Below are 15,912 nucleotides of genomic sequence, written 5' to 3' on the forward strand. Positions count from 1 at the left end.
GGCTCTGGTGATTCTATGTGCCACCACGTTTGAAGTTTCAGTGGCTGCTTCATTTTGTTTGTGGAACTTGCCACCAGTGTCAAATCTTTTTAAAGTCCATCTGCTTTGATTCTAAAAAAAATTGTATCCTTGCTGGCAAGGCTCGGATGCTTGGTGTCTAAATGGCATTTCAGTTTGTTTGACTTCATTGATTCATCTGAGATAACTTCACAACAGATGACACATTGTGGTTTTTCAACTCCTGAAATTATGATTGAGGTAAATCCAAACTGCAAAAAAATTCTCTATATATGTTCTTTTCTTAACTACAGGATTCCTCTCTACAGGATCCATTGTCATGGGATGGTTTGCAAATGAAAAATCCAAAAACCAAATATGCCTCTCAAGCAACCAGAAACGTCATTGATGCTGCAGCTACCAATCCTAACAATGGAATAGAACCAAACTTTTTCTCTTATTATTCTGAATGCCAACAACCATGGAATTGAACCAAACTTGGCATACAGAACTTCCATGACTAACCAAAAATACTGGAGAGGTTTGGGGAAAACAGACCTTGACATTTGGGAGTTGCAGTTGATTGGATGTATAATTTATCTGCCATCAAAGTGCATACTGAACTTCAACAACCATGGAATTGAACCAAACTTGGCATACAGAACTCCCATGATCAACAGAAAATGTTGGAGAGGTTTGAGGAAAAAAGACCTTGACATTTGGGGGTTGAAATGGCTTGGATGTAAAGTTCCCCGACCATCAAAGAGCATTCTGAACTCCAACAACCATGATATTGAACCAAACTGGGCATGCAGAACTCACATGACCAACAGAAAATATTGGAGAGGTTTGGGAAAACCTATAATTCACCTGCCACCAAAGAGCATTCTGAAGTCCAACAACAATGGAATTGAACCAAACTTGGCATACAGAACTTCCATTGCCAACAGAAAATACAGCCGGTCTGAGTCCCTCTACAGAGGTAGAGAAGATCAGGATCAGGCATGTAGCCAGGGGGGAGGGCTTGAGGGGCTTCAGCCCCCCCCCCCCCCGAAATTCTCATGGTGGTTCGTGAAAAGGCCTTACTGGTGCATTATTTCAACTTATGTTTATTCATATCATGATCTGCTCACCATACTCAATATATCCCATATGCACGGGGGTATTGGGGTAATGATACAAAAGGTTTGCTAGGATAGACCCTCTTTCACGCAGACTCAGCCCCCCCCCCGAAATTCAGCCCCCCTGAAACCCCCCCTGAAAAAAACTCAGCCCCCCCCCCCCCCCGAATCGAAATCCTGGCTTGGTTTGGGGAAAATAGATCCGCCATTTGGGAGTTGCTTGGATGTATAGTTCCCCTGCCATCAAAGAGTATTCTGAACTCCAACAACAATGGAATTGAACCAGACTTGGCATACATTGTCAGATTTTTTTAGAATTGATGGCAACATATAATGCAGTGTTGTTTTATGATTGCATGTCCTAACTGATTTTGTCATGAAAACTGGAAATGTTACTAAGAATGAGATTGTTTATGTCAGTCATGAAGCTTCTCCATGTGAATAGAAATCTCAACTAGCCCGGTTTCTTGCATGGAGGAGCCCCATGAGTAGGAGGGTTTATATATGCAGGGTTCCATTACACAGAGGCCATACATATGACCGCTCAGATATGTGGCTCATGCTTCTGTTGACATATTCACTGTGAAAATAGAGAGCTGTTAACACTATTTAGCTTTTTTTAATCCCGACAAGACAGAGGTCCTCCTGGTTGATCATAAACCGGATCGGGGTATAGGGTGGCATCCTGTGTTGGACGGGGTTGCACTCCCCCTGAAGTCACAGGTCCACAGTTTGAGTGTCCTCCTGGATTCATCACTTACGCTTGAGGCGTCGGCGGTGGCCGGGAGGGCCTTTGCACAATTAAGTCTTGTGCGCCAACTGCGACCGTACCTCGTGAAGGCAGATCTGGCCAGAGTGGTCCATGCCTTAGTCACCTCTAGACTGGATTACTGTAATGCACCCTACATTGGGCTGCCCTTGAAAATGGCTTGTAAATTCCAGATGGTCCAACGGGCGGCAGCCAGGTTGTTAACCGGGGCTCCTTACAGGGAGCAGTCAACCCTCCTGTTTAAGGAGCTTTTCGATGGTGGCCCCTCTGGAACTCACTTCCTAAGGACATCAGGCATGCCACAACTCTGGCAGTCTTTAGGAGGAGCTTGAAGATGTGGTTGTTCCAGTGTGCCTTCCCAGAATAATGATCCCATAGCACTTTGTCCTCCAAAGCACTTTATATTGTTTAGGTCTGCTTGTATGTCTCCACAAACTCCCCATCACTTTTTCGCCATGTCCAGCATTATTTTTAAATTTTAATTACATTTGGCCTACCCATAGATTTTAAAGTGTGTTGTCCTATTGTTAATGCTTATGTTATTGTTTTCCTGTCTTGTTGATTTGCTTGTATTGTTGTTATTGCTTGTATTGTTGTATTCTGGGCTCGGCCTCATGTAAGCCGCACTGAGTCCCCTGGGGAGATGGTAGCGGGGTATAAATAAGTATTATTATTATTATTATTATTATGAAAATGATTGGGATTTTGCTAAATGTGTGAAATCATTTGTAGTGAGGATGGGAAAATAAATATTATAGTAATGAATTAGCAAACAATATGTGCGGTGGAAATTGTTTTATTCTTAGAATGGCATGGGAAAGTCATCCACTACAACTGCGGTGTATTCCCTTTTGCCACATGTTTTCCCATTGCAACTATTTCAAAAGACAAAAATGGAGAAGTTAAAAAGATGAAATGGAAGCCTTGTGCTTAATAACATCATAATGAACGTGAGAAGATAAGGCAGCCTAGAAATGAAGTTATTATTGTAATGTATTGACTATTTATTATTCAGGGTGAGACAAAGGACTCTTGTCTGCTGGAGCTAGGTGTGAGGTGGCCCAGTTTAGGTGGTTCAGTTCATCTTGGAGGAGGTGGGGTTTACAGATTCTTTTTGCACGGTCTCCCAAGGCTTTAATGGTGCTTCTTTTTTGACTTGGGTGATGGTTGGAGTTTTTATGTAGATATCTATCTGTGTGTGTGGGTTTTCTGTAAACAGTGTGACCCAATTGTTGATCTGGTTTGCGGATGACTAGGACATTCTTCATTTTCTTTTTCCATGGTGAACTGGATGTTTGGGTGGATGCTGTTAAGATGGTCCAGGAACCTGTTGAGTTCTTCTTCTCCATGGCTCCAAATGGTGAAAGTGTCATCCACATATCTGAACCATATAGTGGGCTTTTGGTGGCTGTTTCCAGGGCTTGTTTTTCAAAGTGTTCCATATGGAAATTAGCTATGACCAGGCTGAGAGATTGGGCTAATCAAGGTGGTCAGTTGAAACATTCACGCCTAGCTCCAGCAGACAAGAGTCGTTTGTCTCACCCTGGTCATTCCACAGATATATAAATCCTTTTTCCTAGTTCCAACAGACCTCACTACCTCTGACATTTTGCTTGCCATAGATGCAGGCGAAACGTCAGGAGAGAACATGTATGTTTGATATACATGTTTTGCTGATTTTTTTTTAAAAAAATTATATTTTTATATATTTTATATTTTTATATTGTCATTTTTTATCTGAACTTTGCCAGAGAAAGCAGCAATAAAAGGCAGGTTTTCATCACTTTCACTTTTCCTCATTGCATATGTCTTCAAAATTGTTATTTTGGAGTAAATATCAAACTGGGCCCATCCTTAATTATTTATTTATTTTTAACTTGTAGTTTAATTGGTTTGTTTTAATACCTGTATACATTTGATTATAATTTAATATTTACCTTTCGTATATTTCTAAGTGAGCCCCCGGTAGTGCAGTGGGTTAAACCACTGAGTTGCTAAACTTGCTGATCGAAAGGTCGGTGGTTCAAATCCGAGGAGCGGGGTGAGCTCCCACGGTTAGACCCAGCTTCTGCCAACCTAGCAGTTCGAAAACATACAAATGTGGGTAGATCAATAGGTACAGCTCTGGCAGGAAGGTAATAGAGCTCCATGCAGTCATGCCGACCACATGACCTTGGAGGTGTCTATGGACAACGCCGGCTCTTTGGATTAGAAATGGAGATGAGCAGCACCCCCCAGAGTCAGACACACTGGACTTAATCTCAGGGGAAATCCTTTACCTATGTTTGTAAGTGTGAGCTGCTTTGGGTCTCAATACTGAGGGAAAACGTGGGGTGAAAATAAATATAATTCATTCATTCATTCATTCATTCATTCGTGTACTGTATTTTCACCCCGCTATATTTCAACCCTGAAGGAGACTCAGAGTGGCTATTTCTTTTCCCATTGTTTAATCAAAAAACTATGTTAAGCTAAGGGAAGGGAAGGTCTTCATTCTTCATCAGATCCATTCAAAAGAGCAGTGTAGGTCTTTGCATCTGCTTGGTTGAACTTCTGAATTTCCATCTCCTCTATTCTTTTAACTCTCCTTCCATTCAGCATCCAAAGAACCCTACAGAAACCAAAACAGAGTATCACATGATCAAATAGAGACTCAACGGTTGTTGGGTACATTAATACCTTTTGCCCTTCATCCCAGGTGACATAGTTACTATGGCCAGGAGTATCTCATGCACTGGTGCTTTGACACTTCCATGGATATAACTCAAGATACTGCTCCATAAAGTCTTAAATCCTCCTTCACTCAATCAGTGTCCTTCAAATGCATGGGACTAAAACTCACATCATCCCTGGCCAACATCCTTTTCTAACCTGTGCCAAACGAACCCCGTTTTCATCATTTGCCACCTGGCTTACTATGAACGTGGCTGCTTTCCAAGGGGGAAAGGACAGGCCTTTAGTTCCAAGGTCTTACAATCTGGAACGGTCTTCCAAAAGGTCAAACCACATTGAAAAGGGAAGGGAATGGCATCAGGGCAAATGCAGGATTCATCAAGAGGACCGTTTCAGCTTCTTTGTATTGGCCTCAACCATGGTGAAGAAGAGATGGTGTCTTCCTTTTAGAGGCTTGGAAGAGCCCTGGAAGAGCTCTTTCCATGATCTCTGGATTTCGGGACTTTGAGATTCCTTGAAAAGGCTCCATTACATACCAGTAGACAATGCCATAGGTAGAGGCGAGGAACATCACGGCACTCCCATAATGCCAAATGTAGCACAAGGTCGTAAATATGTAGATCTCTGGGTCACTCTGGTCCCATCTGGAGGGTCCAAACAGCATGAATGCAATCTGGATGAAGGAGAGAATGAGGAGAAGCATCTTAATTTGTGCCTATTAAAACTGCCCCATCACTTCTCATGGGTTCAAGTGATGATCTACTTGTTGCCACTTGTATTGAGAAGGAGTTGGGCATGTCGGAGGTGTTTTTCATGGTGTGACTCATTGTCAATCATGATACTTATCTTCATCTGAATGATAAGGACTGACCTGCCAAAACCAAGTTCCCTGGGTTATGAACACGGAATTCCTGAACAGCTCCAGGACTGGGTTGTTTCTGTGCCACACCTCTAACAAACTGCAAACAGCCCCGCTGCATACGGGAATTAACAGGATGTGGTGGCTGAATTTATCCAGAGCAGACATCCGGTTTGCATGGGCGTAGAAGAGGAGTGCTAGGAGAGACCCACAAAAGTACAACTCATTGACTGTTGAGTGGTTAAAAGTCTTTGTCATTCAGTTGGATGGAAAGCGAAGTTACTAATGCATTGAATGCAATATGATTGCAAGAAAGACTGAAAGTGAGCAAGGTGGCAAAGCAAGCCCTTGGCATGCTAAAGGTCCCAGGTCTCTAAGAAAGTCTGTGAAACATCCCATTCTGAAAATTTAGAGAGTTTTCTCAGTCAGTCCAGCAGAAGAGATTTAGTGAGGTGGACCAATGACCTGACTCCATTTAAGTCAACTTCTTTTGGTGCTATGTCTCAAATCACATACATTTCAACATGGTTCCTTCCAATTTATTTCCAAATTAAAGAACCCACAAAACAAGCAAGGTCCAATATGTTCCTACGCTGGCCCTTGGCCAAAAGAATTCCATATGTAACTCACAGACCTTGGTCGGACTACTATTATTTGCAACTTGCTTAAGAACGGCTGATTCCAACAGTATTGAAGTATAGCAAGCATTCTCCGAAAAGGATTGCCGTAATTGCCTCTGTTACTGACTGTTTCAGTGATACCAAAACTTAGGTTTAGTGTCACCTGGATAAACATGCTGCCGTGTGTCTTCAGGGTACTTCTGATGTATGATGGCCCTGAGGCAAACCAAGCACAGGCAGAATGAGTTAGAAGTGGGCATGATCATCCACTGAGGCTGAGAGAGTGTGATCTGCCAAAGGTCACCCTATAAAGTTTCTGTGGCTGTGCAGGAATTTGACCACAGGTGTCCCAGTATCTTAGTCAACCCTCAAACCATTCTCTATGGGTTTTGAAACAGAGGCTTACATAATGAGTCCTTGATGGAGTACTTCCTCATTCTTTTGCCCGCTGCTGGAGATTTTTATTGCGTCGTAAATTAGTTAAATTAGCCTCCCCACGTAAGCGGTACCTAAATTTCCTACTTGACAGATGCAACTGTCTTTTGGGCTACAAAGGTCGACAACAAACTAGACAAACGGTCAGGAGCTTACTCCGACCTGGGCTGGGTTTGCACTCATGACCTTTCGGTCAGTGGTGATTTCATGCAGCTGACTCATAGCCAACTGTGCCATATCCCGGTCCATATATGAAATGAAACAACCAGGTTAGGTAGACCTTGCACAAGTGAGCACAAATATTCTGTACCTTCTAGAGAACACTAGATGCCTTCTTCCAAAACCCAGCAAGGCGAGCTCTGTCTTTCTACGAAATGCACACTTACCTTCAGTGAAAAGAGCCAGAGAGAACATTAAGTAATCCAGTCCCAGGGGGATATGGAACTTGCATCGAGTGAGGAAGCCCACCACTCCAGCCATGGAAAAGGCGGTGTATATTGTCCAATGTTGCCAAACATTAAGGGCCACAAACTTGTGGGTGGTTTCATTGTAAATACGGAAGTGGGGACCCCCAGGCACATTGTGCTCCAGTAAAGCACCTATGGATCAAGCACAACAGAACATGGGTGCAAACTTAGATCTAGTGGGGAAACACAAATTGTCATGCAAGCCCCCACCCAGAGGCGGCCCTAGGTAATTTCAACGGTAAGCAAACAGTATTTTGCCCCCCCCCCCAACCAATCATTGATATATATTTTCTGTTCTTCGTGGGAGTTCTGTGTGCCATATTTGGTTCAATTCCATCATTGGTGGAGTTCAGAATGCTCTTTGATTGTAGGTGAACTATACATCCCAGTAACTACACTTGCCACACTTGCTCCCTTGCCTGGCCCGCTTTGGGTCCGGAGGTGTGCCTGAAGACCCCGGCATGTGCACCAAAAGTCACCTCTTCTCCTGACTTTCTTCTCAGCCATTGGGACCAAGAGAGAGAGAAAAAGAGAGAGGTGGAGATGCCCACCTTTCCTGAAGGTAGGCGCAAAAACAAAGGAGGGAGCGGAGGTGGGAGATACCTCCAGCCAGAGGGACTCTCTCTCTCTCTCTCTCTCTCTCTCTCTCTGTCCCAATGGCTGAAGAGAAAGTCGGGAGAAGAGGCGACCTTTGGTGCGCATGCTGGGGTCTTCAGACACGCCTCCAGACCCGAAGCGGGCCAGGCGCGGTGGCTCCGCCCCTTGGCCCACCTGCGGATTGGGGAGAGGAGAGGAGGTGGGTGGAGTGCCGGGGGGTCGGGAAAGGGAGCCGGTCATGGGGAAGAGATCAAACGTGGAGAACAATTGAGCGCCGGATCTGTTCACGCACCCGGTGGCCAGGTGGAGAAGGAATGAGAGGGGCTAGGCGAGGCTCAAGGGCCCGGCCCCTTTGGGAAGAGGATCGCCCGGCAGTGAGGCAAGAAAGCCGAGGCTCCCCCCAGACTGCTAGGGCTGTTGTGAGCTGAGGGGGCGCCCCTCAAGTGGTGGTCGAGGGGCATTTACAGAGGCGCCTCTGCACCCCTGGCAAAAAAAAGTATTCTGCGACCGCTTAATTCGCGTAATGGACAAGCCGCCCCTGCCCCCACCAGTATGCGTATAGGCAAAACTAGAGAAGGCTCCTTCTTGGGCACTGCCCAGCACTCTGGAACTCCCTCCCTGAAGAACTAAGAGAGTTTGGGAATTCTAATGTTCTAGATGTAAGGGGAAGGAGGCTATGGTTTTATCAGACATTTTGGATTTTATCAATTGATGTTTTATTATGGTTTTATCTTTTTATGTATTCCTGATTGAAGGATTTTATTGACAGGTGATTGTGAGCTGCCTTGAGTCTGTGTCGCAGAGAAAGGCGGGGCAGAAATATCCTAAATAAATATGTTAGCATTGTTAAAGGAAAAGTTCACTAAACTTTGCATATGATCAAAAGTTCTTAGTCTAAAACTGAACTGTGCTCCAATTCAGAGTGGCACTTTCCTTTTGCTCACCCAGTAAGGCAGTGGCTCTCAACTTTCCTAATGCCATGACCCCTTAATACAGTTCCTCGTGTTGTGGTGACCCCCAACCATAACATTATTTCTGTTGCAACTTCATAACTGTAATTTTGCTACTGTTATGAATCGTCATGTAAATATCTGATATGCATGATGTATTTTCATTCACTGGACCAAATTTGGCACAAGTACCCGATACCCCCAAATTTGAACACTGCTGGGGTTCGGGAGGGGGGGGGTTGATTTTGTCATTTGGGAGTTATAGTTGCTGGGATTTATAGTTCACCTACAATCAAAGAGCATTCTGAACTCCACCAATGATGGAATTGAATCAATCTTGGCACACAGAACTCCCATGACCAACAGAAAATACCTTGAGTTTTGGAGTTGTAGTTCACCTACATCCAGACAGCAATGTGGACTCAAACAATGATGAATATGGACCAAACTCGGCACGAATCCTCAATATGCCCAAATGTGAACACTGGTGGCGTTCGGGAGAAAATAGATCTTGACATTTGGGAGTTGTAATTGCTGGGATTTATAGTTCACCTGCCATCAAAGGGCATTCTGAACTGCACCAATTATAGAATAGGACCATGAACCCCCATGACTAACAGAAAATACAGTGTTTTCTGATGGACTTTGGAAACCCTTCTAAAACTCCCTTGCGGCCCTCCAGGAGTCCTGACCCTTAGGTTTAGAAACACCGCAGTAAGGTGACTTTATCTCCTTGGCTTCCAAAGTTCGATTGGATAAAAAAAATCTGAAGGTGTTTGAGCTAATTAATAAGAGGATATGGCAATGGGTTGCAACAATAACATAGGAAGGCAGGAAGGGTGACATAGGAAGGAAGAGAACTGTGCTTTGGTCTAAGCGGGAGGTTTCTATTAGGTCTGGAGGTTGTAGCAGGGTCAGCTGCTGTCCTGTCCTCTCCTTTTTGCCTTGTCTTTTATTCATGTTGTATTTTGAAATGGTCATATGGCTGGTCAAATAAATAAATAAATAAATAAATAAATAAATAAATAAATAATAGAAGGTCAGACATAAAAACAAGCCTCTTAGAAAACGAAATCAACTTTCTTTCCCCTGCAAATCTGTGTTCATTTTAGTTGTTCATAAGTGCTTTTGCAATAGTTTTCCCTCTGTTTGCACTGATGCTACACAAAGACAACACCCGCATGCCACATTTACCTAAGAAGCCGACGCCGCCGATGACTCCCCATTCCAGAAGTTCAAACCAATAAAGGAGCTTTTCAATCTGTAGAGAATACTTTGATTTCCGGCCAAGGAACCTCAAGGGGTGTTTGATGGACCATGAAAATCCAAGTAGCAGGACGGCTAATCCCGCCATTGTATGTCCTACGAAATAACCCATTACTGAGGTATGGGAATGGTTAAATACCTAGACAGAAGAAGAAACAAAAATTAAAGCAGTGGTTCTAAACTGGGGAGGGCAAAATCTTTCCAATGGTTCAAGAAGAATTGCAATGCAGTAATTATGAAGCCTTGAAACACTCCTTGTCAGACCAGATTTAAGAGGAAGTAGGAAAGTGTTAAGGTTATTGGTTACAACAATTGATAATATGAACCAGCTAGGATGTTAAGATCATCTGGGGAGGCCCTGCTCTCGGTCCCGCATGCATCACAAGTACGTCTGGCGGGGATGAGAGAGAGGGCCTTCTCAGTGGTGGCCCCTCGGCTGTGGAACACCCTTCCTACAGAAATTAGATCAGCCCCCTCCCTATTAGCATTTCGGAGGAAAGTGAAGACCTGGTTATTCGAGCAGGCATTTGAATAGGCAGTGTATTGAATATAGGAATATGGAACAACTGATCTTGATTCTACCTATAGACGCTTTGTGATGTTATAGGTAAAGGTAAAGGGAGTCCCCTGACATCAAGTCCAGTCATGTCTGACTCTGGGGTGTGGTGCTCATCTCCATTTCTAAGCCGAAGAGCCAGCGTTGTCCGTAGACACCTCCAAGGTCATGTGGCCGGCATGACTGCATGGAGCGCCGTTACCTTCCCGCCGGAGTGGTACCTATTGATCTACTCAAATTTGCATGTTTTCGAGCTGCTAGGTTGGCAGAAGCTAGGGCTGATAGCGGAAGCTCACGCCGCTCCCCGGAATCGAACCTGCGACCTTTCGATCAACAAGCTCAGCAGCTCAGTGCTTTAACCCACTGCGCCACCGGGGGCTCCTTGAGATGTTATAGTTATGTTTAATTGATTGTTTATTATGTCATTGTTTTAATTATATCATAATAAAATATGTTTAAAAAATCACTATTTGCTATGGTGTTACTCTATCAAGGTATTTAAAAAGATACACCTGTCTTGGGCAAAGCAGCATAATGGTAAGTGTGCACTCAGTAAAACACACAAAAAATCAGGTTAGTGAGTTAGTTGCACTGTCTGCAATAATGTTCAGAATGATTGTACAAATGCTTCTTGCAGCTTGCACAAACCATCTTATCTTCTTGTAAGGACTCTAACCTTACAAAGATGCCAAGGTACGTCACCAGAAAATCTCCATAGGATTCTGAGATATGGGGAAAATAACAAGTAGTATGGAATATCTTCCGTCTCTCCCAAGCCACACATATAGAGCAATAAACTCAGAATGTGCTTCAGTCGTCCAACCAAAAGTAATGCAGGTAGTTTGAAAACATGAGGTTATTGGAGAAGCAAAGATTGCCATTTTGTAAAGATGGAAAATTTCCAGGTTTTTATTTCAATAGGACAAATGTGAAGATGTGATTAAATCTAAATATAGATTATTACCTATCTTGGCTAAGTACTTACCTTGGATGATGGGACTTCCCATCAGGATGTTCTTGGCATCAAAATCCACTGCCCAACATAAATATAATCTCTGTCCTTTTAGGGAAAAAAGATGGTGCCCCTCCTTACCTGCCCAAGGATTCAAGATGTGTTATTTCCTTCTCATAAGACAAAGGAGCTGTGAACTGTCTCTGAGTTTTCTCCAGATGAGTGGGGACCCACAGTTTGCCACCCTTAAGAAGAGACTGGCTTCCAATGGAGTTCTAAAAATATGGGTGGAGTATAAGAAGGGAATACCTAGCATTTGCTTACTGAAGGAATAAAGTGTTGATTATATTCATGAAAATGCTGTATGATGCATCTTGAGAGCAAAAAAAAAGAATTATACGAGCCCAGATCCTGCACTTCATGGATCCACCCAACTGTACGTGCAAGGTATTGTCGAAGGCTTTAATGGCCAGAATCACTGGGTTGTTGTAGGTTTTTCGGGCTGTATGTGAGGACCTCACAACTTCTGAGGATGCCTGCCATAGATGCAGGCGAAACGTCAGGAGAGGATGCTTCTAGAACATGGCCATACAGCTCAAAAAACCTACAACCCACTGTACGTGCAACCCTGCTTTCAAAAGGAGGCTCATGCTCTTCCAGCTTCCTAGTGGCAGATCTGGCAAAAAGTAGCCATGCAATTTATAGGTAACACAATTCAAATATTACACAGGTTTTCAGCCCCTCAGTCAAGACATAGTCTTGGTTACTTTGGTGCTACAGTCCTTAACAATTACCACCATTATCAGCAGAACAGAATAGAACTTACCTGTGTAATGGTCATCCTGAACAGTTCCAGGACTGGGTTGTGTCTGAAGCACACCTCAAGCGTGTGTTCAATAATAATGGCTAGAAATTAATATGAGACTTTCATATGTGGACTAATGTGTTCTGGAATAGAATTTGGCAATTTCGCAATATCCTTGTTTACCTAAGGGCTGCTATGGCATTAGAACATGTAAGTGTACATCGGGGCACCATGCAGGAAGTGTAGTCGCACGGTGCTTGGCAGCTGTGATGGTCTGGATGAGGGTGTACAAATTGAAATTGGATCCAGTCAAGACAGAGGTCCTCCTGGTCAGTCACAAGGCCAAACAGGGCATAGGGTTACAACAGGGGGACTCAAAGCGGTTACACTCCCCCTGAAGGCACAGGTTCACAGCTTGGAAATGATCCTAGACACATCGCTGAGCCTGGAACCCCAGATCTCGGCGGTGGCTAGGGAAGCTTTTGCACATTTAAAACTCGTGCGCCAGTTGCGCCCGTATTTAGTATTATTTATTTAAAACACTTATATTCCGCCCTTCTCACCCCGAAGGGGACTCAGAGCAGAGCACAACATATACATGGCAAACATTCAATGCCTGGATACAATACATAAACATTTAAAAAATTAATCTAAATATTAAAATACACCATTTAAAATAACACAAATTAAAACCGTCCTAGCCATCCGCATCAAATCCAATTGGCCCTGTCATCTTTTCCATTGTTGCTCCATTGCCCTGTCCCGAAAGCTTGGTCCCACAGCCAAGTTTTTACCATCCTTCTAAAGGACAGGAGGGAAGGGGCTGACCTGATCTCACCAGGAAGGGAGTTCCATAGCCGGGGAGCAATCACCGAGTAGGCCCTGTCTCTCGTCCCCACCAATCGCACCTGTGACAATGGCGGGACGGAAAGCAGGGCCTCCCCGGAGGATCTTAATCTCCGTGATGGTACATAGGGGGAGATGCGTTTGGACAGGTAATTTGGGCCGGGGCCGTTTAGGGCTTTATAGGCCAAAGCCAGCACTTTGAATTATGCCCGGTAGCAAACTGGCAGCTAGTGGAGCTGGCGTAACATGGGAGTTGTTGTATGCTCCCTGTATGCCGCCCCAGTTATTAACCTGGCTGCCTCTCGTAGGACTATTTGAAGCTTCCGAGCAGTCTTCAAAGGCAACCCCACATAGAGTGTGTTGCAGTAGTCTATTTTAGATGTAACGAGAGCGTGGACCGCCGTGGCCAAGTCTGACTTCGCAAGGTACGGGTGCAGCTGGGGCACAAGTTTTAATTGTGCGAACGGTCCCCTGGCCACCGCTGCAACCTGGGATTCCAGGCTCAGTGATGAATCCAGGAGAACTCCCAAGCTGCAAACCTGTGCCTTCAAGGGGAGTGTGACCCCATCCAGCACAGGTTGCAACCCTATACCCTGTTCGGCCTTGCGACTTACCAGGAGGACCTCTGTCTTGTCTGGATTCAACTTCAATTTGCCCACCTTCATTCAGACCGTCACAGTGGCCAGGCACTGGTTCAGGACTTGGACAGCCTCCTTAGCATCTGGTGGAAATGGGGGTTAGAGTTGAACTCCAAAACTCCGTATGATCTCACCCAGTGGCTTCATGTAGATGTTAAACAACATGGGGGACAATACTGAGCCCTGCGGGACCCCACAGGACAATGGCTGTGGAGCCGAGCAGGAGTCCCCCAGCAACACCTTTTGGGTACGACCCTCCAGGAAGGACTGGAGCCACTGCAGAACAGTCCCTCCAAGATCCATCCCTGCAAGGCGCCCCAGAAGGATACCGTGGTCTACAGTATCAAAGGCCACTGAGAGGTCCAGGAGAACCAACAGGGACACGCTCCCCCTGTCGAGCTCTCTGCAGAAATCATCCACTAAGGTCCATGGCTGTCTCAGTTCCATGTCCCAGTCTGAAACCGGACTGTGACAAATCCAGATAATCAGTTTCGCCCAAGAATCCCTGGAGATTGAGAAGTTAGACTTGGCCATGGTAGTCCATGCTCTTGTTACATCTCGAATAGATTACTGCAATGCACTCTACGTGGGGTTGCCTTTGAAGACTGCTCAAAACCTCCAACCAGTCCAATGGAGCACAGCCAGGTTGCTCACCAGAGCGGCATACAGAGAGCATACACCCCTCTGCTACGCTAGCACTACTAGTTGCCAATCTGCTGCCGAGCACAATTCAACGTGCTGGCTTTAGCCTATACAGCCCTGAATGGTTCTGGTCCAGCTTACCTGTCTGAATGTATCTCCTGCTATGAACCATGGTGAAGTCATGGTTCATAGCAGGAGATACATTCAGACAGGTAAGCTGGAGAGGCCCTGCTCACGGTCTGACCATCCTCGCAAGCGCGAATGGCGAAGACAAGAGAAAGGGCCTTCTCAGTGGTGGGTCCTTGGCTGTGGAACTCTCTACCCAGTGACAGATTGCCCCCTCCCTCTTCTCCTTTAGATTGCAACTAAAAACCTGGTTATGGGGCCAAGCGTTCAAACAATAGAGGCAGCAATTTAGAATGAGACCCAAATTGTGTGAATGACAATAGACTGATCTGGACTATGATTTCAAACCTGCATGATTTAAACAAAGTTTTAGGAATTTTAAAGCATTAACAAATTGTTTAAATTGCTCTTACCATTTATTATTGTTGTTGGCATTAAATAATTGCCTGTTGTGAAGCCACCCTGAGTCCCCCTCCGGGGATGAGCAGGATGGGATACAAATATGCGAAATAAATAATCCTGTAAGAGGAGCAGCCAATGTGCCTCACAAGGGCCTAAAGCTCATTGGGAAACCCCCATTTCACATGGAAGCACCCAATATGCATGTAGCTGGTGAAGGATTCAGGTTTCCCCCTGAGTTATTTAACTTGGGGTGCAGCTGCACAAAGCACCTTTTCCCAGATCAGCCCGTGGAAATCAGCCCGTGTGTGTGTTGTGTATCCGCACAGGGCTGTTCCAAACCCGCCCTCATCTAAATGATCAGCTTAGATGAGGTCTCAGTTCTTGAAACAGAAATAACACTCAAATCCACAACTGTTGTAACCACTAGATGGTGTCAGTGAACAGTGTTTGGCTTACCCACAACAAACAGAAGTTTCAAAACTGTATAAGCAAAAACAACAAGAGCGCCAGTAACAACAACAACAACAACAACAACAACAACAACAACAACAGAAAAGAGGAAGGAGGTTTTGGAAAACCAGAATCTCCACAACCTTTTGGAGAAAAATGGCATTCACAAGCATTTGAAAATCGTAACCTTTTGTAAAAGTCTGATCTTCCTGAGAAGAGCCAATTCATCTGAAACTGGGAGAGAGTGGTTGCTGTGCTGACTCAGTTTTTGGGCACCCTTGGAGTTACGGGTTTCAGGTTACATTTTGGAGTTCTAGTTTCTGACAGCATTTTTTGTCCAGAGAAGAAGTGATGTAGCATCCTCTTTCTCGTGTGGCCTCGGAATCCACTTCCATTGCAATGCTTCTTTGATTTAGAATTCATTGCTTATGGTTTAGAAAAGTCATAAGGTGAGTCAGGCCCGTAGCCAGAATTTCATTTCGGGGGGAGGGGGGACTGAATTTTTTTTCAGGGGGTGGGTTTCGGGGGGGGGGGGCTGAGTTTCGGGGGGGGGGGGCTGAGTCTGAGTGAAAGAGGGTCTAGCCTAGCAAACCTTTTGTATCATTACCCCAATACCCCCATGCATATGGGATATATTGAGTATGGTGATCAGATCATGATATGAATAAACATAACAGTTTAAATAATGCACCAGTAAGGCCTTTTCGCGAACCACCATGAGAATTTCGGGGGGGGGGGGGC

The 15,912-nt window shown here is 44.8% G+C and overlaps 1 protein-coding gene across 1 annotated transcript; it reads right to left on the reverse strand.

Annotated features, from left to right (window-relative positions):
- Positions 1-4,321: 4,321 nt before the first annotated feature.
- Positions 4,322-12,103, reverse strand: LOC132782679 (transmembrane protein 45B-like). The gene is made up of 6 exons (XM_060787556.2): positions 12,089-12,103; positions 9,683-9,893; positions 6,861-7,073; positions 5,432-5,616; positions 5,097-5,233; positions 4,322-4,498 (listed from the first exon to the last, which is right to left on the reverse strand). Exons 1-6 carry the CDS (start codon positions 12,101-12,103, stop codon positions 4,378-4,380), a joined length of 882 nt encoding a protein of 293 aa, XP_060643539.2. The 3' UTR covers positions 4,322-4,377.
- Positions 12,104-15,912: the final 3,809 nt, after the last annotated feature.

Source organism: Anolis sagrei, chromosome 7 (genome assembly GCF_037176765.1).
Source record: "Anolis sagrei isolate rAnoSag1 chromosome 7, rAnoSag1.mat, whole genome shotgun sequence".
Classification (NCBI taxonomy): Eukaryota; Metazoa; Chordata; class Lepidosauria; order Squamata; family Dactyloidae; genus Anolis; species Anolis sagrei.

Coding starts and splice junctions, on each gene's coding strand:
- LOC132782679 (XM_060787556.2), bottom strand. Junction 7,074..9,682: donor CGGCGGCGTCGGCTTCTTAG/GTAAATGTGGCA, acceptor CTTGATCCATAG/GTGCTTTACTGGAGCACAAT. Junction 5,617..6,860: donor TCTGGCTCTTTTCACTGAAG/GTAAGTGTGCAT, acceptor GGTCTCTCCTAG/CACTCCTCTTCTACGCCCAT.